The sequence below is a fragment of the Desmodus rotundus genome, chromosome 3 (genome assembly GCF_022682495.2).
Source record: "Desmodus rotundus isolate HL8 chromosome 3, HLdesRot8A.1, whole genome shotgun sequence".
NCBI classification, from domain to species: domain Eukaryota; kingdom Metazoa; phylum Chordata; class Mammalia; order Chiroptera; family Phyllostomidae; genus Desmodus; species Desmodus rotundus.
The window spans coordinates 55705710-55732639 of record NC_071389.1 but is presented as its reverse complement, the minus strand read 5'-3'; the positions used below and the strand labels follow the sequence as shown (position 1 = coordinate 55732639).

At 35.1% G+C, this 26930-nt stretch overlaps 1 protein-coding gene, 1 non-coding gene and 1 pseudogene across 4 annotated transcripts in view; 2 read left to right on the top strand and 1 right to left on the bottom strand.

Annotated features, from left to right (window-relative positions):
- DNAJB4 (DnaJ heat shock protein family (Hsp40) member B4) overlaps positions 1–26930 on the bottom strand; it is a 64791-nt gene that overhangs the window by 10181 nt on the left and 27680 nt on the right. Inside the window, exons 2-4 of one of the 3 annotated variants that reach the window (XM_024565531.4) lie at positions 17703–17762; positions 6898–7139; positions 65–633 (exon numbers count right to left, since the gene is read on the bottom strand). In XM_024565531.4, the coding sequence (XP_024421299.2) occupies positions 65–633; positions 6898–7108 (780 nt within the window). In that variant the 5' untranslated portion in view covers positions 7109–7139; positions 17703–17762. Of the gene's footprint in view, positions 1–64; positions 634–6897; positions 7375–17702; positions 17763–26930 lie in introns of those variants that run through there. The other 2 variants (XM_024565532.4, XM_024565530.4) reach the window with 2 other exon arrangements.
- Positions 22159–22452, top strand: LOC112309319 (protein S100-A10 pseudogene; annotated as a pseudogene).
- On the top strand, positions 23042–23148 carry LOC112309460 (U6 spliceosomal RNA). The gene has a single exon (XR_002975255.1). It is a non-coding gene; the product is annotated as a U6 spliceosomal RNA (small nuclear RNA).

Below are 26930 nucleotides of genomic sequence, written 5' to 3'. Positions count from 1 at the left end.
TTAAATTTCCTAGAATCAGATGTATAATTGTTTGGTTTCAGAAATCTAAGTTTTACTAACTTACCTCTCGCAAACTAATTTTAGCAGTATAAATTATATTTGATCCATCCCTTTTAAATTTTGGGTGATCTTTATCTTTAATAATAAAAACAATGTCTGCTGGAATACTAGTTGGTGTTTCATCTCCTTCCCTTGGAAAAGTAATTTTGGTGCCTTCTTTCCACCCTTTTTTAATCTCAATAGTGAGAATTTTGTCCTCAGATCTATAACTCCTTCCATCAGGGTTTAACCTTTTCCGAGAAATCTTCATCCGTTTAGTACAACCATTATATATTTCTTCAAGTGATACTCTAAGTTCATGAATAACTGGAGGATCTTGTTTGAGACGGGATGGCCCCACAGAATTCCGGTCTCTTGGGTATCCATTCATACTGAATCCAAAGGAACTAAAAGGATCTCCATCTACTTCCATTTCTTCAGAATCTCTACCACCACCCATTCGTCTTCCAAAGAAAATTTCAAAGGGGTTGGAACCTCCGAAAAATGCTGCAAATGTGGCATGAGGATCTCCATGAAATGTGTACCGGAAGGTACCTCCTTGTCCATCAGTACCTCCTGCTCCTCCTTTCAACCCTAAATGAAGAGATAAGCATGAAATAAAGTTTACAACTCTTGAATGTTAAGCTTTCAAAAATGGTATTGATCTTTCAAAAATTTATTATAATAAACTTTGGCCAACTTATTCATACTGCCCAGAAATTCCATTATTAACTAAATACGTAACAGCTACATAACTCCGGATCATTCCATCCAAAGTTAAAATTTTAGCTTCAAATTCTTCCTCCAAATACCCATCTTTAATGATAACTTATTCCTAAATCTCTATTCCACAGATAAATAAGAAAATAAAAATTCAGAACCCCTTATCTCATAAGCTAGTGGTTTGACAATCTGAAGTTTATAAACTTAAGTTTTTAAAAGATGTCAATTGAAAGGTCTTCAGTAATCAATGCAAAATGTATACCCTATATCTTTAAGCACCATTATCATCAATGAGCACAACAATCAACAATACAAAATAACTTATTCATACTAACAAGTTTGACTTCAGGTCATCTTTTACTGTTTAAAAATTAAAACAAAACTCTGTGGCTGAAAAATTCTAATGAATATGAAAAATGTTTTTAGACTCTAATATTGTTATCACTATCCCAGACAACAAAGTTGTTCATCAAGGCATACCATGTGATAGCACTAATTTCAACAGCATTTAAAAAACAAGAATTATAAACATTCTTGACATAGAAGGCCTTCGGACTGGTTACTTCTGTCTATTGTGGACAACCCACTTCAGACAACAAGTTAGTGACCCTCTGACCCTGTTTTCTAAGGCTCAACTAAGTAATATGTAGTTTACAAGAGATCCCATATTTGAATCATCATGTCCACTACATACCAAAGAAAGAGTCTACTAAAACCCACAAAACAGTAATATAGTGATCTTTTCAGGGACCAATACTGACAGGAGTTATATCATTACAGTATCAACAAACTTTCTGAATGAGCCATATGTGTATTCCTGACCAAAGAAACAAGCAGGAACAGAATCTAAAAATTGTAACTGAAAAATTCAGAGATTAAACTAAGAGACCTCAATATGCTCAAATAGTTAGTAGTCTAAGGGCTGGAAGTATTTTATTCATTTCTGCTTTGCTCTTGCATGCAAGGCTGAAAATGACAGGCACACATGCTTATTGAATAAAGGGAATGATCCACTCTTAAAGTCTCCTAAATAGAAACTTTAAAATGTATCTTAAGTTCAGAATAGAGAAGAGGCAGAAGCAAAGCAATATAAAGCATATTCACATATACACATGTATGAGATATTTAATAATAAAAAATTCTACTAGACTCACTCAGAAATTAGTTTTGCATATTTTATTCTATTTGAGTTTTTCCATTAAAAGGTATACATATACTCTACTTCATCCAACAATCTTAGTTGGTCTTTAAATTTTCAATTTCATCCATGAATAGATATCTGGAGAGGCTAAGAGAAATCTAATAATCTGAAAATTGTCAAAATATATATTGAATGATATATCCAAATAGCAGTCAGGGATATTCCTTATAGGAACATAATGGTTAAGTATAAACAAGACAAGAACTTTTAACATGCAACTAATCAAAAACTTCTTTTAGTTAAATTTTAGTGATAAAGTTATAACTCCAAATGTTAAAAAAAGAAAAAGAAAAGCTAGTGATTTTTGTAAATGATATGTATATAATTCAAAGTCATGACTAATGAGACTAAACCATTAAATTATTTCAATCATTTCATCTTTCATTCCACAAATATAAAACAGTATAACAATTTAATAATTACTAAAGTAAATTTAGCCCTAGCTGGTATGGCTCAGTGGATTGAGCGCCAGCCTACGAACTGAAAGGTCACTAGTTTGATCCCAGTCAGGGCACACGCCTGAGTTGCGGGCCAGATCCCCATTTGGGGGCAGTGTGAGAAGCAATTGATGTTTCTCTCACACATCAATGTTTCTTTCTCTCTCTTTCCCCCTCCCCCCTCTCTCTAAAAATAAATAAAGAAAATATTTTTAAAATAAAGTAGAGTAAATTAGCTGGTAATCTAACCCTCTACAAGACAAAATCTACATGTTTGAACCCATAATGAACTTATAAAAAGAATAACATTTTAAGTTATTATATCATGGATTTGGCTTTTCCCTAAAATTCCTTTCCTCTTCTGCCAAAAACAGTAACTCAGTCAGGATTACAGAATCCCTGAGAAGATTCACATACTGTGTAAAATGACATGTATCAAAGCTGACAAAAGCCTCCAATGAAGCTTTGACGTTCTCCTTGACACTAGTCAACTACATTGCTCAGATAAATGATAAGACCACTATACTGACTGAGAAAATCCAACCAAAATTCACACTGGCACAATATAACATAAATTGCTGAGCACTTGAATTGTACCAGGCATGTCATCGACTATGCAGTCAACTCTTTTACTATGTACATTTCAACAGCTCAGGGAAAATTTTAAAATTCAACCAGATTCCCTCTGCTACCCAAAATGTTTCCCAAATATCAGCATCACTGTGTGATCAAGGAATGTACTCTAAAATCAAAATTTGCCTATGCTTTAGAAAGACTGCTATTATTTAAAAAACAACCAACCAACCAACCAATGTACAACCCAAAATCAAATAGGTGTTTGGGATACTATACATAACAAAGAATTCCACCAGTTAGTTGACTAAAAATTTATCAAAAGAAGATGCATTGGAGAAGAATTGGGACTTCAAAGAAAAAATTGTTAAGACTTTAATAACTCTTATGTTAAGGAGATTTAATATGTAAAAATCCAGTTTATAGTAAGAATTAGAGTTAATAATACAAGATCCTTTTAACAGTTTTAATTCATAAAAACCCAATGTACTTGCTTTCAGAAATATATAGCAAATAAAAAGATCCAGTTGATTAAAACAAAGAACTGAAAAAGCAAGCTAGTATAGAGATTAATATACTAAATAAAAGTCTGATCATGTAAATACTACCTTTCAGTATTTAAAGTTATTGATTAAACCATAAACAATAAATGAAAAAAGAAGGCATAAAGAAATGTTAAAGAACTGGGATACTATAAGTATGTGTTATTAAAAATTTTTTTTAGTCTTTTAATACAAACTTGTGGTGACATCCACTGAACAATTCAGAACTATACCTAAAACTTTCAGGGAGAGGCTGGTTCAAAATCCAATTTTAAATTTCTGTAGTTCTGTGTTTTTTGTTTTCAAATGGTTTTACTATGTAGAAAATTTACTTTTTAAATAAGGTTTATTATATACCATAAAATTAACCCACTGAAAATACACAATTAGATGATTTTAGTAAGGTTATAGAGTTGCGCGACTATCACCACTATACAGTTACAGAACATTTCTATCAATCCAGAGAGTTCTCTAGTTTCCATTTGTAGCCAATCCCTGTTCCTACCTCTAGCTCTAGGCAATCACTGATCTGCCATCTTTACAAATTTGCCTTTTACGTGCATTTCATATACATATACAGGCTTTTACATCTGACTTCTTTTATGTAGCATAGGTTTTGAATTTCATCCATGATGTATGTAGCAGGCTTCATTAAATCAGTCCTTTTAATTGCAAAGTAGTATTCCTGTGTGTGTGTGTGTGTGTGTTGGGGAGCACATACATAGTATATACCACATTTTGTTTATCCATTCACCAAATGACAGTACTTTGACTTGCCTCCAGTTGGGGACCGTTACAAATAATGCTGCTATGAGTATTCACATGTATGTCTTTGTGTGGACCTATATCTTCATTGTTCTTTTATAGATCCCTAGGAGTGGAATTGCTGGGTCCCATGGTAAATTTAAAACATCTCTATTTTTGTCCAACTTAAAAAAATCTAGCATTTAAAATTGCAGATACTGGAGAGTTTCAAACCATGAATATACTGGATCTCTTAGTTCCTAAATATATAATTTAGTAAGTTCAATTCATATACTTCTCAGTTCATGGTTCCATCCCACTGTATCAGGCCTTGACATAGTGTAATAATTGAAAAAAAGTATATCAGATAAACTAGTAACAGCTGCAATCATAAAATTCAGTGTTTTGTTACTGCTAGAGAAACCCTGGACTATGGAACCAGGCCTGAAGGAATGAACAGACCCATGAAAGACCCCAAAAAATATTTTCCCACATGTACACAGTATACCTAAAGGGAATTAAAAAAAAAAGAATTAACGAGACATTCAGAATAAAGGGCAAATATAATGCTTTTCTGTAAAAAAAAGAATAATTTCTAAAAACAGATTCAAATATAGTAACTTTTAACTGTATTTTCAAGAAACATAATGAGGGAATATTTCTAAATAATATTTTAATATTATTTTAAAACTTTAAAAACATATGCTTCCCTCACTTCCCCCTATTGCTTATATAAATAATCTGAGTCAAGAACAAAAAAAAAATTCAGGGTACATAGATGATCCTGCTTCAGGTTTTTTTGGTTTGGGGGTTTTTTTAAATTTACTCACTGATGACGATCAGTAAAAATCAAACTGGAGAAATATCACTCAAGAAAAATACCATTAGAAGGTAATGTTAAATGAAGAAAAATATATGATGACTTGAAAATTTTGAAGACAAATATCCTCAGTAAACACTAAGTCCTATGGCTTAGTTATAGACAAAATTGAGCTATCAGTAAGATGTGGATTAAAGCAGTAGGTATCTGTTTTTCCATGGGAATTTATATTTGTGGATTTCTTTTTTTAATTGAATTTCTTGGGGCAAATTATATAGGTTTCATGAATACGATTCTATAATACATCAACTATACATTATATTGTGTGTTTACCACCCCAAGTCAGTCTCCTTCCATCACCATTTATTCCCCCTACTTGTGGATTTCTTTACAAAATTACAAAATGAGTAGTGTCTGATAATCCTGCTTAGCTTTTGAGATGAACCAAATCATAGTATTTTGAGTAGTATGGCCATAGAAGCAAGCAGGATTAAATTGCCAACTACTTGCCTTTTTCAATATTTACTTTATAAGAACCTGACACTGCAGATCCTCATCACACCAAAACTAACAGCAAAAGCTGCAATTTTTGGCAACTCAGATCAGAAAGAAAAATAAGAAAAAAAACTCCTCAACACGTAAGTACCCTGAATATTTAAATTTAATTTTTAACTCAAAACGAACAGTCTCTGTCTCACTGTATTTTAGGATATATTTCTAATTAGGAAAATTATACATTAAATGTAATAAAGGTAGCAATGAAATAACAAAAATAGTTTTTATAACTATAATAATTTACAAGAGAACATTTGGGAAAAAAATAATAACTTAGTCCTGATTTAAAAAATGGAAAACCCCAGAAGCTGTAGGTATTAAAGTACTTTTGTTGTTGTTAATTAGCAATTTAAAATAGACTTCCATTATAGATGCATTTACATGGAGATAATGGACAAGTTTAATTTAAAATCCAGAGTTACAAAAGAATCTTAAAATACTCCATTTACTGTATTCAACTAGTTTCTTGCAACGCAAGAAACAAAAGTACAGCAGGGAAAGGGAAGTTGTCACCTCTCCTCTATACTGAGATAGTAAAATTTCAAAAGAAATACTGTTACCTAAAAGTAAATCAATAATTGTGCTAAGTGGCCATTTTAGGTCAAAAATTGTATTTCTGATTTCTCATTTTCTTGGCACACAATTACTGTTTACAATTAAGCTAAAAACTTGTTCTGGTATTTTATGACATCAGGAAAATTCTTTCCTCTCCAGGCAGAACGCCAAAACAACTAGAGCTGGATGCCCAGGCCTTCTGTTTCTCGGAGAGACGACTCTCTTGTTCAGGCTAAACTAGCTTTGCTATGTATGGGAAAGGCAAAAAATTTTATTTTTGTGAATAAAATATAAACTACTCAGAATTTGACCTGGCAATCTTAAGATTTTAAACGATTGAAGTATCTTCACTGGTTCTGGCAGAAATTCATTAAAAAATAGGTTGCATAAGACTTTTGACACAATTCATTAATGTGTAAGAGAATTTAAGGTTTCTTTTCAAATATACAATGTTAACATTATAAATCTAATGGTAGAATGTGGATATTACAAAATGCCAAAATCCAAAAAAGGCAAACAAGTATATTTTATTCACAGCCATGTAATATTCATATGATCAGAGGTAAAATTTTGTTTTCATCCATTATTTATCTTTCCACTTTTCATATGTCTAAGAATTTAATTTAATGATAACCGGAAGACTGGAAGAAGGGAAAGAGAGAAAGACATAGAGCTGGAGAGAAAGAAAAATATACACAGAATACTTACCTTCCTCCCCAAACTGATCATATATTTCTCTCTTTTTAGGATCACTCAATACTTCATAAGCTTCTGCGACCTCTTTAAATTTTTCCTCTGCCTGAGGAGATTTGTTCTTGTCCGGATGAAATTTGAGGGCTTGTTTTCGGTAAGCCTTTTTAATATCTTCATCTGAAGCTCCTTTTTCAATTCCCAAAATGGAATAATAGTCTTTCCCCATTTCGAATGCCTTGAAATGAACTTAGGTTTCCCTTTGTGAAAGAAAACAGCGTCCCCAGTCTTAGCAATACGATTCTAAGGAAAATAAGGCAAGCTGGGTATTTTCAAAGTTAAAGCAAATCAGCAATTCAGCTTCGCTGTTTTAAGGCAGCAAGCAGACAGCCTCTCCGTATTTAATTCCTTCCCCAACAGCTCACTTACAGATAAATATACACTACACAGGAGACAGCCTCCTTCTAGATCCTCCCATTTTCACTACGTGTCTCTGTACTTTCTAGAACAGCAAATGCTACAGGACGTCACTTCCCCAGCTGCCGCTAGTCAAAGTACTGAGGTAGGTTTTCTCCTCCTCCACGATTAACTATTCATTTTCCCTCTGGCTCTACCATTTTAATTTCCTTTTTAAGAGGCCAAGTAGATTAAGAAAACAGTATTTCAGCATAGAGTGTCATGAGTACACAACTTTTTCATTCCATTCTAGGTGAAAAGCTCCAAAAATAATTATAGCTCTTAAGCATCCTATATTAAGTTAAAGTTATACAAATAAAAGTACCCCTGAACTTATTTAGGTATTTTCATTTTAATTTCAAGCTATTCAAATGTAAGATACAGAATATTAAAATATGGTTTGCTTAAATTAAAATTTTCAAAAAATTTGTGTCATTTTCAAAAATTGTGGGCTCTATCAATCAAAAATGCCTGGAAGCCAACATACCAATTTCACATTGTAAAAATGCTTTCTCACCAACTTCAAAAGCAATACTTTAAAAGAAGTTAAAGGACTTAAATATAATTTTTAAATAAGATTTTAGCTACTGATTTTTAAATATTTTTGTAGTATATACAAAAGTTAATAGTTCCAGCAAAGTAATATTTATGAAATTTTCAAATCTGACTTTAGTTACTTTAGCTAAAACAGAATGAGATACCCACATTCCTAGGGTCACTGAAGAACTTCTGTGCAGTAGACAAGATAGGAGAAAAGTATCAGGTTACAGACAGTAAATACTCATGTTTCTTACAAGACCTTAACTGGATCAGCTTAAAATCTGGAATGCTACTTACGGGGTAGTCACATGAGAAATACTTTTTCTTTTACAAACACATTATCCCTAATTATAAGTATCAATTATTGTTAAAGATTTTGGAAAACAGAAAGAAAAAAGATTAAAATAAAAACCTCCCTATGGAGAAAAGGCATACAACTGTAATTGAATAACAATAAAAATTAAAAAGAAAAAACAAAAAACCTCCCTATCATACCACTTAAATAATCCTTGCTAAATGTTAGTGTATTTCCTTCTAATCCTTTTTTTCCTATGAATATTTATGGCTGTTGGTTGTAGTTTTGTACTTCTTATCAACAAATTTTATAGCATATCATTCATATGCCATTTTGATGCCTGCTTTTATATATATATATATATTTTGGATATTTAAGAGAAATATTTTCAATGTATGTAACTAATATTTTATTTTCTATATGGTTTCCTCATCATTTCAAAAATGTTCCCATTTCTTACATAATATTGGAAAAATGGACTAATAAGAAAATGTCAAAGAATTGCATTGAACCTTATACTTAAGTATCTTAAGTCTGTAAACGTAAAATAAAGAAGCACATTTATGAGGAAAGTAAATATACATATATGTTTGAGTATAACTTAAAGGTAATGATCACATGTTAACCTCTAACTGTATAGGAACACCTACTGTACATGCCCAACAGCTTTACAATTATGCTTCAGCAATTCTTTCAGTTGTTCATCTTTGTGCATTTTAACAGCTAGGATTTCCTATTTCTCAAAACTCTCTACTTTAAAAACACCTTGGTATTAAAAATTTATTAACATCTATCTAGCCTCCTTACAGCCTAGTCAGCAAATTTTTTAGTCCCACCAAGGAATACTCAACGTCAAAAGATAAATTGTTCACACACAAAAAAAAAAAAGAAAGAAAGAAAGAAAGAAAAAACACTAATATACAGTCATTTTACTTAAAAAAAAAAAAAAAGCATATTCCAAACTGGAGTCCCATGCAGGGATCAGCAACTTGAGTTTGATATAATATAATAAAAACCGCCTATTCTAGAGTTAATTTCCAAGGGAGTTCCTTTACATATTCATTACCAAAGGAACATTGAAATTACTATCTATGAAAAGCCTAAATTATTCTGGTGAGTAATGCTGAGAAGAAAACAAGTAGATCTTTATCTGATATAATAATTTTCAGAGAGCTAGAAATAGTATAAAGACTTGCCATAGTACATGATTTTAGAACCCAAAGACTAGGTTTTTCATATTTCTGAGAAATGCATTATTTATTAACAAATGAATGAAATCTGGTTTTCCACAAGCAGAGAAGGGCGATAAAAGGGTTTTCATAGTTCTTCAAGTATCTTACACACATAAAAGAATAACAGTGGTAAAATTGACAGGCTAGAATTCACCTCAACTTGGAAATTTCAATTAGTAAGAAAGCAATTATAATTTTAAGACTTTAAATAATACAACTGACTAGCTTTTGATAAAATGAACAGATACTTGTACACCAAGAGCTTTGAAAATAATTCTTTCAAACATTTGGGAAGTTATTAAAAATGGTTGTAGAACCCCTATAAAATAACATACTTAAAAATTTGTCCTTAGAAAATTATTCAAAGAATAAAATTATTACATATACAAATATACTTATTGCAATTGGATGCAATAGAGTAATAGATTAATATGATAATTATTAAACTACATAGTATTTTAGAAACATTTCACTCTTAAATTCACTTTTTCAGACTGAGTTCTTTCCTCTACCACTTAAGGGTTGAAAATCCATTATATAAGTCTTTCCTTTATTAAAAGAAAATTACAAAGACTCAGATTCTTCTCAATATGTATAGTTTACAGGGCCAAGTTCTCATGCTGGGGATAAAGGTAGTTCATTTCTATATTAAAGAAATGATTTTCATTTTTTCAACCAAATCAGAACACTTATGTGTGTTTATTATTTTGTTTATCAAAGTTAATAGCAGCAAACCTTTTGTCCTTAATAATATATTTGGGGGAAATGTGTCACTCTATTTTAGAGAACCATGCTTGAGTCAGGATTAAGTAAAAATTCTAATGATGCTATATTTTGTTTTCTATAGCTTTAAAAACTTCCTTATTTGGGGTATTATGTTTTAATAATAAATATAGACAAATTATTTTAATGAAAGTATGAGATTTTTTGTTTTATAAACATATCTCAAATACTAAATATAAAAATAAGAAAAAAGCAAATATTAAATATATCTACATAATAAGAATGAGAGATAAAGATAATTTTAACCACAAAAATCTAAAAATACATAACTAGTCATTCAAACAATGCAATCTTAACCTTCTACTTTGGCTTTATTCATAGACAATAAAAAAATAAGTTTTCTTTCTCCAATTCACTAATTACTTCTCAGTTTAGTATAGAGAAAAAAGCATCATGCCTTCAAAAGTCTGAGAAAAAAGTTACTATTAAAATTCAGATCATCATACTTAAATACTCAAAGACAAATGACTTCTAATATTTTGCCTGTGCTCCTTTACTGTCAATATTTAATTCTTAAATGAGTATATTTAGTCCTGAAATTTCTCATTTAATGATTGGTATTAGTAAATCATGACTGTCATTCCCTGCTACTTCTTATCCAAGAATGAGAAACTGAAACTCTTTTATATCTTGTTAATACTACTTTAGGTAATTGAATATATAATCTCAAATATAAGTATTTAGCAGTGGTTGTAAAATTTGCTAAGGTGGCACCAAGGAATATTGACAATGTAGTTATTAAAAGCACAGATTGTGGGGCCAATCTGGTTAGAATCCTGGCAACACCACTTACTAGCTGTGTGGCCTTGGATTTAACCTCTCTGTGCCTCAGGTTCCTCATTGGTCAAATGTGATTAACATTAATACAACCTGATAAGGTTGTTGTGAGGATTAAATGAGAGAAACATGTGTTGCACTTAAATGTGACAAGCACAAGGTGAGGACTGTTGAAGTATTATTGTGATGACAATTATGTCGTCATATGAACTAAAATAATTTTTTTGAAAAAAGTTATACCATATCTGCCACAAAATGTCCTTTCTGTAGGCATACACATCCATCCACACACACAAAAACAGTCCACCTAAGAATTAATGGCTTTTCCAAATATCCCAGTTAATATTTGCTACTTACCCATCTAGACTGTCAAAATTTCAACATTAAAACTTCACATAGGTAGTGTTTACATAGGTAGTGCATATTTCAAATGCATATGTTGTATTTCAAGTGCATTGTGTTTCAAATACATTAATGAATACAGTGTGGTATCAGTGAAAGATTAGACAAAAAGATCAGTGGATGAGAATAGGGAGCCCAGAAATAGACCCATAAATAAGACAACTAATCTTTGACAAAGGAGCAAAGGCTAAATAGTGCTGGAACAACTGGACATCCACTTGCAAAGAAATAAATCTAGACACAGAAAGACATGTCAATAGAATGAAAAGACAAGCCACAGACTAGGAGAAAATAATTCAGAAGACATCTGATAAAGGACTGTTATCCAAAACATATAAGAATTCTTAAATCTCCACAATAAGAAAACAACCCAACTAAAAAATTGGCCAAACACCTTAACATACACCTCACCAAAGGAGATATACAGATGGCAAAGAAGCATATAAAAAGATTTGTCATATCATATGTCACCAGGAAAATGAATATTAAAGTACACACCTATTAACATGGCTAAAATCCAGGTCAAATGCTGGCAAGAATGTGGAGCAATAGGGATTCTCATTCATTGTTGGTGGGAATGCAAAATGGTACAGCCACTGTGGAAGACTGTTTGGTGCTTTCTTACAAAAATAAACATAGGCTTATGATACCATCCAGCAATGGCAATCCTTGGTATTTATTTACCAAAGATGCTGAAAACATATGTCCACACAGAAACCTGTATATGAATGTTAATAACAGCTTTATTCATAATTGCCAAAACTTAGAAGCAACCAGGATGGCTCTCAATAGATGAATGGACAAACTGTACTACATCCAAACAATGGAATATTGTTCAACACTAAAAAAAAAAAAACACATCAGCTTTCAAGCCATGAAAAGACATGAAGGAAACCTAATTGCATATTGCTAAATAAGTGAAAGAAGCAGTCTGAAAAGTATACATTTTGGAGGTAATAAAAAAGATCAGGGATTTCCAGGGGTTAGTGTGAAGGGAAGAACAAATAGGTGGAGTACAGAGGATTTTTATGGCAGTGAAACTACTTTATATGATACTGAAATGGTGGGCATATGTCATCATATATTTGCCCAAACCCATAAAATGTTCAACACCAAGTGTGAACCCTAATGGAAATTATGAACTCTGAATGATGATGTATCAATATAGGTTCATCAATTGTAAACAATGTTTCATCTGGTGGGAGGTGTTTATGGGGGGTGGGGCTAAGCATATGTGGAAGTAGGTGGTATATGGTAAATCTCTATGCCTTCTATTTAATTTGCTAGGAACCTGAAACTGCTCTAAAAAAATAAAAGTCTACTTAAACATCTTAAATATTAAAAATTAATGAAAAATGACTTCTGGTCATGATGGTGAATAGGTAAAAACTATACTCACCTCCTTCCAGACTACATCAAAATTTCCACTAAACAACAGAATAACCACCACTGAGAACCATTGGAAGTCTAGCCTGAAGTCTCTATAACTAAGGATACACGGAAAAACCCACATCAAGACTGGTAGGAGGGGCAAAGACTCAGAATGGTCAGGGTTTGGCAGTTAAAAACCATGAAGGATATCTGTGCTGCAGAGGTATTCCCTGAGGAGTGAGGGGTTCCAGTCCCACACCAGGCTCTCCAGCCCAGGGTTCCAGTGCCAGGAAGAGAAGTCTCCACAACTTCTGACCGTGAAAACCAGTGGAGATTGTGGCTGAGTGACACGGAGGCCCTGTGAAATCCCAAGTGTTCCTCTTAAGGAGTCCATGCTACAGACTTACTGATTGGCTCACGTGCTCTGAGCTCCGGAGCTCAGTCAGCAGCTCCAAAGGTGCCTGAGACATACAGAGAGGAAATAAATTGTCTGGCTTTGGGGCAAAGGCTAGAGGGGCAACTTTCTCCCAAACAGAAATGATGGCAGAGGCCATTGCTCGTTTGATGAACTCACTCCCTGCAAGCACAGGCAGGCACCATATCTGAGTCCGTATCAACCTGGCTAACACTGTCCTCCCTGCCCTGATTTTCCCTCAGATCCCACCACACCCAATTTTCAGGCCCACCCAAGTTGCTTCCAGTAGTTTTCCCATCCATATAAATGACCTTTCTTGGCTTATGCTTCAGACTTTCCTAAAACCTTTCAAAGGATCTCAAACTCCAAACAAGTAGCTTCTGGCCTTGGTATGTCCCATACCTCTTGCTAAGCAGTCCCAAGCCCAGTACTAGCAACAGTGGGCCTCAGTTCACAGCTTAGCCTCTTCCAAGCCCAACCATTTGTTGATCATTTTGTAGTTCATATCCGGGGCAGGGCACAGGAAGCAGCTGACCTTGGCTTGCACCTCCCAAAGAGCCCAAGAACTAAAACAACTGGTGGCAGCTTCAAGCCTTACCAGAGCACCGCCCAACTACCTCTGTAAACAACATACTCAAAGGGCAGACTCAGCAGGCATCAGAGCCCTGCTAAGTGAATCCTGCTCCATAGGGTCAGCCCCTCACAACAGTTCCTCCACCGTAGTCACAACCAGTCTTCAGAACCAATCAGCTTGAGGATCAATCCCTCACATTAATGTGCCAACAGCAATAAGACTCAACTACAACAGGAGGGCACACACCCACATAAGGGACACACATGTATCACCTGGCTCAGGTGACAGGGAGACAGCTCCACTGGGTCCTTCTATAAGGCCGCTCTACCAAGACTGGGAGACATAGCAGCTCTTCCTACTACACAAAAACAAACACAGGGAGGCTGCCAAAATGAGGAAACAAAGAAAGATGTCCCAAATGAAAAAAAAAGAAAAACCCAGAACAAAAGTCCAGAAAAAGAACTAAACAAAATGGAGACAAGCAACCTACCAGATGCAGAGTTCAAAACACTGGTTATAAGGATACTCAATCTAAGGATACTAAGGATACTCAAGAGTAGATGAACTTAGAGCTTCAACAAAGAGGTAGAAAACATAATAATGGAGATAGAAAACATAAAAAACAACCAGTTTGAAATGAAGACTAAAATAACTGAAATGAAGGATACAGGTAACTAACAGTAGAGTAGATGAAACAAAGAATCAAATCAGTGATTTGGAAGATAAGAAAGAAGAGAACACCCAATCAGAACAGGAGAAAGAAAAAAGAATTGAAAAAAAATGAGGATAATTTAAGGGACCTCTGGGTCAACATTAAGTGTATCAACATTCACATCATGCGGATGCCAGAAAGAGAAGAGAGAGCAAGGAATTGAAACCCTATTGAAAAAAAGAATGACAGAAAACTTCTTTAACCTGGTGAAGGAAATAATACAAGTCCAGGAAATGCAGAGAATCTCAAATAAGATGAACCCAAATAAGCCCACACTGAGACATATCACAGTTAAAGTGCCAAAGGTTAAAGACAAAGACTCTCTTAAAAGCAGCAAGAGAAAAGCTGTTAGTTTCCTACAAGGGAGCTCCCAGAAGACTGGCAGCTGATTTCTCAACAAAGACTTTGCAGGCCAGACAGTGTAGGCACGAAAATATTCAAAGTGATGAAAATCAAGGATCTACAACTGAGATTATTCTACCCAGCATTCAGAACTGAAGGACAGATAAAGAGATTTCCAGACAAGAAAAAGGGAAAGGAGTGAGCTCATCACCACCAAACCAGTGTGATAAAGGGTCTTCAAGAAGATAAAAAACTGAGTAATAAAATGGCAATAAATACATATCTATCAACAATCACTTTAAATGCAAATGGTTAAATGCTCCAATCAAAAGACATATGGTGGCTGAATGAATAACAAAACTAGATCTTTACATATTCTGTCTACAAGAGACTTGCTTCAGATCAAAAGGCACATACACACTGACTGAAAGTAAAAGGATGTTTAAAGATATGTCATGAAAATGGAAACAAATTTTTAAAAAAGGCTGTAGTAGTAATACTTATACCAGACAAATCAGACTTTTAAAAAAAGGCTATCATAAGGAACGAGAAGGACCCAGCAATTCTACTTCTGGAGAAATCAAAATATTAACTCAAGAATACATATGCATCCATATGTTCAATGCAGCATTATTTACAATAGCCAAGTTATCCATCAATAGATGAATGGATAAAGAAGAAGAGGTACATATGTAAAATGGAATATGACTCAGCCATAAAAAAAAAGAATGAAATCTTGTTATCTGCAATAACATGGATGGCCCTGAGGAATTGTGCTGAGTGCAATAGTCAGACAGAGAAAGACAAACGTCAGATTATTTCAGTTATATGTAGAAATAAAAACCAAACACGTAGATCAGTAACAAACTCAGATACAGAGAATGTTTGGATGGTTGGCAAATGGGAGGGGTTTAGGGGGAATGGGTGAAAAAGGGGAAGAGATTAAGTACAAACTGGTAGTTGCAAAGTAGTCACAGGGAGATACAGTACAGGTAGGGAATATAGTTAGTAATATTGTAATAACTATGTATGGTGTCAGGTGTATACTAGATTTATTGGGGTGATCACTTCATAAGTTATATAAATGTCTAATCACTATGCTGTATACCTAAAACTAATATAATATTGTACATCAACAGTAATTATAAAAAATTACTTAAAAAACAAAAAATGGAAAAAAGTGCAATGTTTATATTTTTTAAATATATACAAGTATATCTTTGATTTTAGAGTAGCATATCTTTCTAGCACTAATTTCCATTGCTGCCTCATATACTTCAATCATACTAAAGTACTAAAAGTTGCCTAGAGAAAACTATTGATTATCATTGATATTAAAATCCTGTTAGTGGACTAGCATAAAGGGGCTACAAATGTCTAAAAAATAAATAAAGACTTATGAATTAGAATGCTTGATTTCTTTATTTTTTTAATTTTATTTATTTAATTTTTAAGGAGAGGGGAAGGGAAGGAGGAAGAAAGGGAGAGAAACATCAATGTGTGGTTGCCTCTCTCGAGCCCCCGCCTGGGGACCTGGCCCACAACCCAGGCATGTGCCCTGACTGGGAATTGAACCCACAACCCTTTGGTTTGCAGCCCGCGCTCAATCCACCCAGGGCAGAATGCTTGATTTCTAATCTCACCTCTGCTATTTAGTAGGTGAGTAAATTAGGCAAATTAAGTAATTTAGGCAAATTACTTAATTTTTCTAAAATCCTAACCTATAAAGGTTATAATGAGAATCAGATGAGATAATATACATAAAAACAATAATATTCATGTGATAGGACTTCTGGCCAAGATGGAGGTGTAGGTAGACACACTGTGCCTCCTCGCACAACCAAAAGAAGGACAACAAATTTAAAAACAAAAAATAACCAGAACTGCCAGAAAATCGAACTGTATGGAAGTCCGACAACCAAGGAGTTAAAGAAGAAACATTCATCCAGACTGGTAGGAGGGGCAGAAATGGGCAGCGGGGCAGAGAGAATTTAAGGCAAGGCGGCAGCTGGTGGACCTGGCAAGGCGTAGGCTGGCTGGCAGACAGGGCAATCCCACATTCATGTGTAGATAAACCAGAAGGAACAACTGGGGAGCAAGACAGATTGCGCAACCCAGGAGGGTTCCAGCACAGGGAAATAAAGGCTCAAAACCTCTGACTGAAAACACCTATGGGGGTGAAGGTGGCAGTGGGAGAAACTCCCATACTCATGGGAGAGTTCACTGGAGAGACCCACAGGGTCTTATAACGTACACAAGACCACCCACCCAGGAATCAGCACCAGAAGGGCCCAATTTGATTGTGGGTAGCAGGGGAAGTGACTGAAAGCCAGCAGAGAGTGAAGCAAGTGGCATTGTTCCCTCTCGGACCCCTCCCCCACATACTGCATCACAACACAGTGACATGGGTTGCTCTGTCCTGGTGAACACCTAAGGCTCCACTCCTTACTATGTAACAGGAGTGCCAAGACAAAAAAAAATGGCCCAAATGAAATAACGGATCAAAGCTCCAGAAAAAAATACAGCTAAGCAATGAAGAGATAGCCATCCTATCAGAGGCACAGTTCAAAACACTGGTAATCAGGATGCTCACAGAATTGGTTGAATACAGTCGCAAATTAGAGGAGAAAATGAAGGCTATGCTAAGGGAATTAAAGGAAAATGTACAGGGAACGAACAGTGACAGGAAGGAAACCAGGACTCAAATCAACAGTGTGGACCATAAGGAAGAAAGAAACATTCATCCAGAAGAGAATGAAGAAACAAGAATTCAAAAAAATGAGAGGCTTAGGAACATATGTACAATGTTAACAAAAACTTGAGTACTAGGCTGTATCTGTTCTAATATTTGGTCTACTTTTTAGACAATTAAGTAATTAAATATAATTAAACTATTCACCATTTAATAATAAACTATATCTTACCTCTACATGTTCTAGTCAGTCATCCAGATCCATGGGTTCCACATGTGCAAATTCAACAAACTGTGGATCAAAAATATTTGGAAAAAAATTATGTTGTTGCTGATGTGTACTATATAATTAAGTTTACAATGGTTGTAAACATGTACATACATTGTTCTTGTCATTATTACCCAAACAATACATACAGTATAACAATTTATATAGCATTTACATCGTATTAAGTATTACAAGTAATCTAGATATGATTTAAAATATACCAGAGGATGTGCATAGTTTAAATGGAAATATTTCACCATTTTACATTGGAGACTTGAGCATCCACAGATTTTGGTTTCCAGGGGTGTTATGGAACCAATCCCCCAGGGGATGACTGTACTTTCCTAAGATTCTTTCAAGCACTAAAAGCCATCATTATCATAGATTCCTTATAGGAAATTTCTTGATTGTAAGGTTGGAACTCAGACTCTAAATTCTCATTCCTGTGAAAAGGCTTCAGACTTTGAGTATAAGTTACAGTACCTAAAAATTTTGTCATGGTTATAAATGCAACTTTAGGGAAAATATATAAGAAAATTTTGAAGAAATTCATTTCTTACACCATCTAGGTTATAAGACAGAAGAGTAAACTTAAGGTAAGTGTCTTTATAAGCTTAAATCCACACCTATTTAAAATTAAATTTTTCTAGAAATCCTGTTTTTTTCTTAACTATAAATGTCCTTCTTTAAGTAATTACAGTAATTTGGACTAGTATTTGGAATTAGGTAGTCAAAGCATTTAAATGCCCATTTTACAGTATTTGATAGGTATAACAAAAACTTATTGTAAAAGATAGATGTCATAGTGAACATTTTCCATAAATAAAGTATCTCAGTCATTCAGCAAATATTTACTGAGTGTTTACTTTGTACTATAAACTAGACAGACAACATCCTTGCTCTCATTCAATTCATATGCTAGTGGGAGAAGATAACCAATAAACAAGTTAATAAAGACATGATATTTCAAATAGCTTAAAGTTCTTTAAAGAAAATTGTTATATGTTGCTAAGACAGAGGCTGATGGAGAGGAGCTACTTTAGCCAATATGGTCAGGGAAGGCTTCTCTATTTAGATCTCTCTCGGGTTTTTTTGTTGTTGGGTTTTTTTTAATCCTCATCTGAGGACATTTTTAATTGTTTTGTTTTATTTAAAGAGAGACAGAGTGGAAGTAAGAAAGGAAAGGAGAGAGAGAAGCATAGACTGGTTGCCTCCCCTATTTGCCCGGACCAGGGATCATAAGCATCAGGTCTCGGGGTCGCACGTGCCCATTCCCAGACCAGAGATGAACCCGCAACCTAGGTATTTGCCCTGACCAGGAATCAAACCCGCAACCTTTCAGTTACCGTATGATGCTCCAACCAACTAAGCCACACAGACAAGGCTGTTCAGCTGTGCATTAAAAATTATACTAAAAATTTGGCACTAAGATAGGTAATTATTTTGGCTAGAGGAAAAGGAGCAAGTGTGGCTATCATACTTTTTAAAAGGTGAATATTTTCAGAAAAGTAAATGAGCTATTAAGATCTGTTAATGACCTCTTTGATTCTTTATCAAGAGTGTATTCAGCTCTCCCATTATTTTCTTTCCCTATATACTGTACATATTCCTTCAAGTCTACAGCTAATAAATAAGTTTAATATAAAGACAGTAAGTAATTAATTAATAGCCAATTGGGTGTTATGTAACTATTATAGGAGTTAAGGGGTCATCAAGGAGGAAAGAGCATGAAAGTTGGCAGAGGACTTGGTTCCAGTATTTTTAGCTTCACTATTTAGTATATACCTAGTTCTGAAAAAAATCGCATATTTCTCTCAGTCTCAATGCCCGTATTCTACAAAATGGATATCATCTACCTCGTTAGAATGACATAAAGAAAGAGAAAATATGCAAAATGGCATCACAAAAAGTAAAATATTATGTAAATGTTAATTACACGCTCACGTTGGGCTGGAGTGATGGGGGTAGGAAAGGTTTCAGAAAAGAGAAATATGAGCAGGGTCTTGAAAGACTGATAGAATTCAGAAAGAAAGAAAGCAATCCTGGAGGCAGGGGTCTGCAATTTGGACCAAGAACACAAAGTCCACCAGCAAAAGAGCCTAAAGTGTATTTGATACAGCAAAAAGACTGGTCAGATTAAAGCATAGGATTTAGAAGGCTCTCCTTAGGAAGCTGACAAGAAAAAGTTATGGTTTGATTTTTTGAATGTCTTTTTTTTCTTTTAACTTAATGACTGCTCTTTCATGTTCTTCAAAAAGTGCTAGTACATTAGGTCTTTGAAACAAATTTTAAAGGCTAGCTACATTTCTTACACGTCAATTTGTGTTGAAGCTAGTGAAATTACTTTTCTTGTTTTCTCAGTATGGTAAAGGGTTCTTAACAAAGTTTTATTAATATTTGTAAGCTTCCAAAAGCACCAGTAAAAGATGTCAAATTAACCTAAAAAAGTTGATAGGAAGAAGGGCTTTATCAGGCATAATTCTCCTTGCACTAATTGTCTTTATCATCTAGATTTTCCAGTAGTTTATCACTACAGTTAAATTAGTAGTTCCCAGTATTCAACTTTTGATACTGTGTCATTGCTTGATTTTATAATACTATAGCACTTAATAATTTATAGCACTATATAATTTACACATTTAATTTTATTTATTTAATAATCTTAAAAAATATTTAAAATAAAATTCAAAAAAAATTTAGTCCTGGTTGGTGTGGCTTGGTTGGTTGGAGCATCATCCCATAACTGAAAGATTGCAAGTTCAATTACCAGTCAGGGCATATGCCTAGGTTGTGGGTTTGAACCCCAGTCCCAGTAATGTGGGAGGCTACTGGTTGATATCTCTCTCTGTCTCTCCCTTTCTCTCTCCTTTCCTCTTTCTCTAAAACCAATGAAAAAAATCTTTTCAGGTGAGGATAAAAATAATTTTTAAGTACACGCCTTTAAAGACTGACAAAATGGCACTCTCCGTCTCTGGAGCATGCCCATGCCTTTCTTTCCTCTCAGGTGTGCATTTCCTAAATTCTAAGGTTCCTCACAAGACTTGCAGCCAGGGGAGTAACTGGTATTGGTAGCTCATCCCAGGCTAACCCCTGAACCTGTCTCCTAGGCCCCTTTTCTCTGACTTTCTAGTGAGCCAAGGTAGGCTCACATAGGTTTACTTCTTTCCTATAACATTTCTAGAGAACGAAAGCAGCCCTGCCTAGGCTCTCTCCTGTTGCTTCTTCTTCCCTAAGTGCTTTCTTGTTTCATTGTCCCAGTTTTAATAAATATACTCTCAAAATAAAAAAAGATAAAATTGCTTTAACAAGTTTATAAAAATTACTAGAGTTATCTGGAGATACCCAGGTATCAGAAATATTTTATGCTTCAAAAAAAATCATTTCCTTTTTGGGACTGTAGAACTGCTTTATTTTGTGATATGAAAATATATTCTGCCCTCACTGGTGTGGCTCAGTGGGTTGGCACTATCCCACCGACTGAAAGCTCACTGGTTCAATTCCCTGTCAGGGCACATGCCTGGGATGTGCGCCAGATCTCTGCTTGGGGTGGGTGCAAGTAGCAGTCTATCAGTGTTTCTCTCCCGCTTTTTCTCCACCTCTTCCTCTCTCTCTAAAAATAAATGAATAAAATCTTTTAAAATAAATAAATAAAATATATCCTAATAAAATAGCACTGAACAACTTGCACTTCTTTCTTACCCTATTTTCCAAGTCACTGAAAAGCTTACTGTACATTCACTAGCAAATTAGTGAATGTACAGTAAGCTAATCTCATACTTTCTTAGCATTTGGGGAGCAATTAAAATAAAGTGGTATCTACAGTACTTTTCCATATTGAATAAGAAGGGCAAAAGAATCTAAAAAATTTCTAGGTCATTTTAAATGGACCTTATAAGTTGATATTTGATTATACACTTTGATTACGTTGAAAGATCACATAATGCATAGCAGCACTGTCCAACAAAAATATAAAGCAAGCTACAAATGAAAGCCATCCATATAATTTAAACATTTCTAGAATCCACATTTTAATAAAAGTACAAAGAAATGTGAAATTACCCTGGCCAGTGTGGCTCATTGGTTGGAGCATTATTCTGTATACCTAAAAAGGCTGAGGGTTCAATTCCCAGTCAGGGCACCTGGGTTGCCGGTTTGGTCCCCAGTTGTGGCAAGTATAGGAGGCAACCAATGATGTTTCTCTCTCACCTCTCTCCTCCCACCCCGTCCCTTCCTCTTTCTTTTAAAATCAATGAATACCCTTGGGTGAAGATTTAAACACTGAAATTAATTTCAATCATGTATTTTATTTAACTCAAGGTATTTTCATTGCAACATGTAACCAATATAAAAATTATTGACTAGCTGCACGTCCCAGCCAGCCTTGCGATCCTGCCGCACCTCGGTCCAAGACCTCACCAAAATGCCGTCTCAAATGGAACACACCATAGAAACCATGATGTTCACATTTCACAGATTTACTGGGGATAAAGACTACTTAACAACAGAGGACCCGGGAGTACTCATGGAAAAGGAGTTCCCTGGATTTTTGGAAAATCAAAAAGACCCTCTGGCCATAGACAAAACAATGAAAGACCTGGACCAATGCTGAGATGGCCAAGTGGGCTTCCAGAGCTTCTTTTCACTAATTGCTGGGCTCACCATTGAGCGCAATGACTATTTTGTAATACACATGAAGCAGGAGGGAAAGAAGTAGGCAGTTGACCAGCTGCTTCCTACCTGATAAAGAGTTTTCTCAATGGGTCACTTAAGGAATCTCTGCCCCACAGCTTACCCTGTATAAGGATTTCATGAGCAGATTGGGACCCTTAGAAAACATACAAATAAAATTCTACCCTCATTTGACAAGAGAAAGAAAAGCCAATTAAAGTCAGATAAGCTTTTGATTTTTATATTGCTTGCTATCCTCTTTCTCTCAATAAACAATTTTCTTTTTAGGTTCATAATTTGAAAAAATTATCAGTAAGCTACTTTACATTCTTGTTTTTACATTAAGTCTCCAGAATTCAGTATGAATTTTTACCCTTCCACAGTATCTCAATTCAGATTGCCACATTTCAGGTACCTAACAGCTTCCTGTGGCTAGCGGCTACTGTGTCAGGCAGTACAGATCTAGAGGTTCCTTCTCATCCACAGGGCTGCAGTCCAATTTTTCAGAAACCTCAATCTGTGAACTGAAGTGTATCACACATACACATCTGTCACATGCACATTTAGGGAAAACAAAATCTTGACAGATAAATTCTAAAGAAAAGTTTATTTTTACTTATATTGTGCTCATTTCAGTGCTCATTTCAGCCACACATATGCTATAATTGAAAGAATATAGAGAAGATCAGCACAGTCCTTGTGCAAGGATGACATGCAAATTCATGAAGCATTCCATATTTTTTAAAAGATAAATATATAAAGTGGTGGATGTGTTAATTAACCGGAGGGGAGGAATCCTTTCACAGTGTATACATATATCAAATTATCGCAATGTACACTTTAAATATCTTATAATTTTTAAACTAAATGTATTGAGGTGACATTGGTTAATAAAATTATAGAGGTTTCAAGTGTACAATTCTATGATACATTTTAAATGTGAATTGTATTTTAATTATGAATTAAATTTTAAATGTGAATTATATCTCAATAAAATTGAAAAATAAAGTAAAATAGTATTCCATTTTCCATCTACAAGAAAAAGATACTTGCAAGGAGTTTTTGAAATAATAGTTTACATTTAGGGGAAAGTAGTGGGACTGGCTCTATTTACACATACTCACTCCATATATACTTTCATAATCTTAAAAATAAAAGTAACTCTAGGAAATAAGGAATTTGTGTGAGTTTCAGTTTATGCTTTCCTGAAGGTTCTCCTCTCACAAGTAGCCCGGGAGGGCATTAGAATCACATGGAAAACTTAATTGGCTGGCCAGACAGAGGAAGTAGTCTGTGGCCAAATTGAAACCAACAGCCCCACACAATGAGATAAGTATTAACAGAAAAAAAATGTCTGTGGCACAGAGGTGAGGCAGAAAAGGAGACGAATAGGTTGCTATTTAACAGAGATGGTAGGTTCTTAGCCCGGAAATAAAATGATTATCTAGCAAGTTTGTATAACCCACCGACTATTTACAACTCAAATAATTTCTTTCAATTTAATCATATTTAACTTTAACTGTAAATTATCTTTACAATACATTGCATCCATGAAGGCATAATAATTAAACCACAAGACAGTGCTGTAGGTAGATATGCTTTGCCTCCTCACACAACCAAAAGGATAACAACCAATTTAAAAACAAAAAACAACCAGAATTGCCAGAAAATTGAACTGTATGGAAATCCAACAACCAAGGAGTTAAAGAAACATTTGTCCAGACCAGTAGGAAGGGCAGAAATGGAGAGCCAAGGTGGAAAAGGATGTGCAGCAAGTCAGCAGCTGGTGGACCAGGAGGGCGAGGTGGCAGCAGATGGACCTGGTGGTCTTACATTCATGTGCAGATTAAAACGAGAAGGAATACTGGGGGAGTGAGCAATCCCAGCCCAGAACAGACTGTGCAACCCAGGGTCCCAGTGCCAGGGAAAATAAAGCCTCATAACCTCTGTAAAAATCTGTGGAGGTTGTGGCAGCTGAAGAAACTGCCAGTCTCTCAGGAGAGTCTGTCTGAGGGACCCACGGGGTCATAGAATGTACACAAGCCCACCCACCCAGAAATCAGCACCAGGGCAGCACCTGGAAGGGCGTCTTTCACTTGCAGGAAGCTGGAGAAGTGATTGATAGCAGGGCAAGAGCTGAGCAAGCAGCACTGTTCCCTCTCTGAACCCTCACCCACAGACAGTGCCTCAACACAGCGATATGGGTTGCCCCACCCTAGTGAACACCTAAGGCTCCACCCCTTACAACGTAACAAGTATGCTGAGACAAAAGAAATGTTACCCAAATGAAAGAACAGATCAAACTCCAGAAAGAACTATGCGATGAGGAGATAGCCAACCTATGAGATGCAGAGTTCAAAACACTAGTAATCAGGATGCTCACAGAAATGATTAAATATGGCCACAAAATAAAGGAAGAAGTGAAAGCTATACAAAGTGAAATAAACAAAAACATACAGAGAACAAACAGTGAAGGGAAGGAAACTGGGACTCAAACCAACAATTTGGAACAAAAAGAAGAAATAAACATTCAACCAGAACAGAATGAAGAAACAAGAATTCAAAAAAATGAGGAGAAGCTTAGGAACCTCTGGGACAACTTTAAATGATTGAACATCCAAATCTTAGGGGTGCCAGAAGGAGAAGAGGAATAGCAAGAAATTGAAAACCTATTTGAAAATATAATGAGGGAGAACTTCCCTAATCTGGCAAAAGAAACAGACTTCCAGGAAGTCCAGGAAGCTCAGAGAGCCCCAAACAATTTGGACCCAAGGAGGAATACACCAAGGCACATCATAATTACATTACCCAAGATTAAAGATAAGGTGAGAATCTTAAAAGCAGGAAGAGAAAAAGGAGACAGTTATCTACAATGGAGTTCCCATAAAACTATCAGCTCATTGCAGTCAAGAAGGAGCTGGAAAGAAGTATTTGAAGTCATGAAAGGCAAAAACCTGCATTCAAGATTACTCTATCCAGCAAAGCTATCATTTAGAATGGAAGGGCAGATAAAGTGCTTCCCAGACAAGGTCAGGTTAAAGGAGTTCACCATCACCAAGCCCTTATTATATGAAATGTTAAAGGAACTTATCAAGAAAAAGATAAAAAATATGAATAGTAAAATGACAACAAATTCACGACTATCAACAACTGAACCTAAAAAAACCCCAAAACTAAGCAAACAACTATAACAGGAAAAGAACCACAGAAATGGAGATCACATGGAGGGTTATCAGTGGGGACAGGGAGAGGGGAGGGGGAGAATGGGGGAAAAGGTACAGGGAATAAGCAGCACAATTAATAGGTACAAAATAGACAGGGGGAGATTAAGAATAGTATAGGAAATGGAGAAGCCAAAGAACATATGTATGACCCATGGACATGAACAAAGCAGGGGGGAATGCTGGAGGGAATGGGGGTACTGGACAGACATGGACAAAGGGAAGAAAAAAATGGGACAACTCTAATAGCATAATCAATAAAATATACTTACAAAATAATTAAAGCACAGCTGTTGTAGAAACTTTTGACTATGTATCAAAGACTTTATTGAAACCCACTAAATGTACTAGGACATGTATAAAAATAAGCCAACATGTTCTATAGTATTCACCAATTACTATGAATTAGGCCATTGACTGCCTAATTCCAAAAATAATGAGTGCCAACTACTGTAATTGCTTAAAGAAGGATATTTATAAGATTTCTAAAATAATTCAATTTTCTTTTTTAAAAGATTTTATTTATTTATATTTAGAGAGAGGGGAAGGGAGGGAGGAGTAGAGGAAGAGAAACATCAATGTGTGGTTGTTTCTCACATGGCCCCCACTGGGGACCTGGCCTGAAACCCAGGCATGTACCCTGACTGGGAATCAAATTGGCAACCCTTTGGTTCGCAGCCCTCACTCAGTCCACTGAGCCATAGCAGCCAGGGCAGATTTCTAAAATAATTCAATTTTCAATTTGATTTTTTAATTTTTTTCAATTGTTTTTATTGTTGTTCAAATAGAGTTGTCTCCATTTTCCCACCACTACTACCCCCAACCCCAGCCATCCCCACTTTCCACCCTTGATCCTACCCCCCTTTGGTTTTGTCCATGTGTCCTTTATACATGTTCTTGAAATTAATTTTAAATGGATGGGTTTCAATTGCTTGAGTTTTTAATATTTTAAAATATAGCCTTTTTATTACCTAGGCTAAATCAGCAAGTCAAGGCAACAGTTATTGAGACCCTACTGGGTTATGTGTCATGAAAGATATATCAATGTAAGGCATGATCCTTGCTCTTAAGGAGTTTATAAACATATAAAGTAATACCTATTGTCTTTTACTGCTTTCGCCATACAGTGGCAGAGTTGAATAGTAGTAGCAAAGACTGTATGGCCCAAAAAGCCGAAAGATTCACTGTCTAGCCCTTAATAGAAAGTGTGTGCCAGCCTCTGCTTTACACAAGTTGTTCTTGACTGGAATAAGAGGGCAGTCTAAAAACACCACTAAACACAATAAAATGTTATCATATCTAG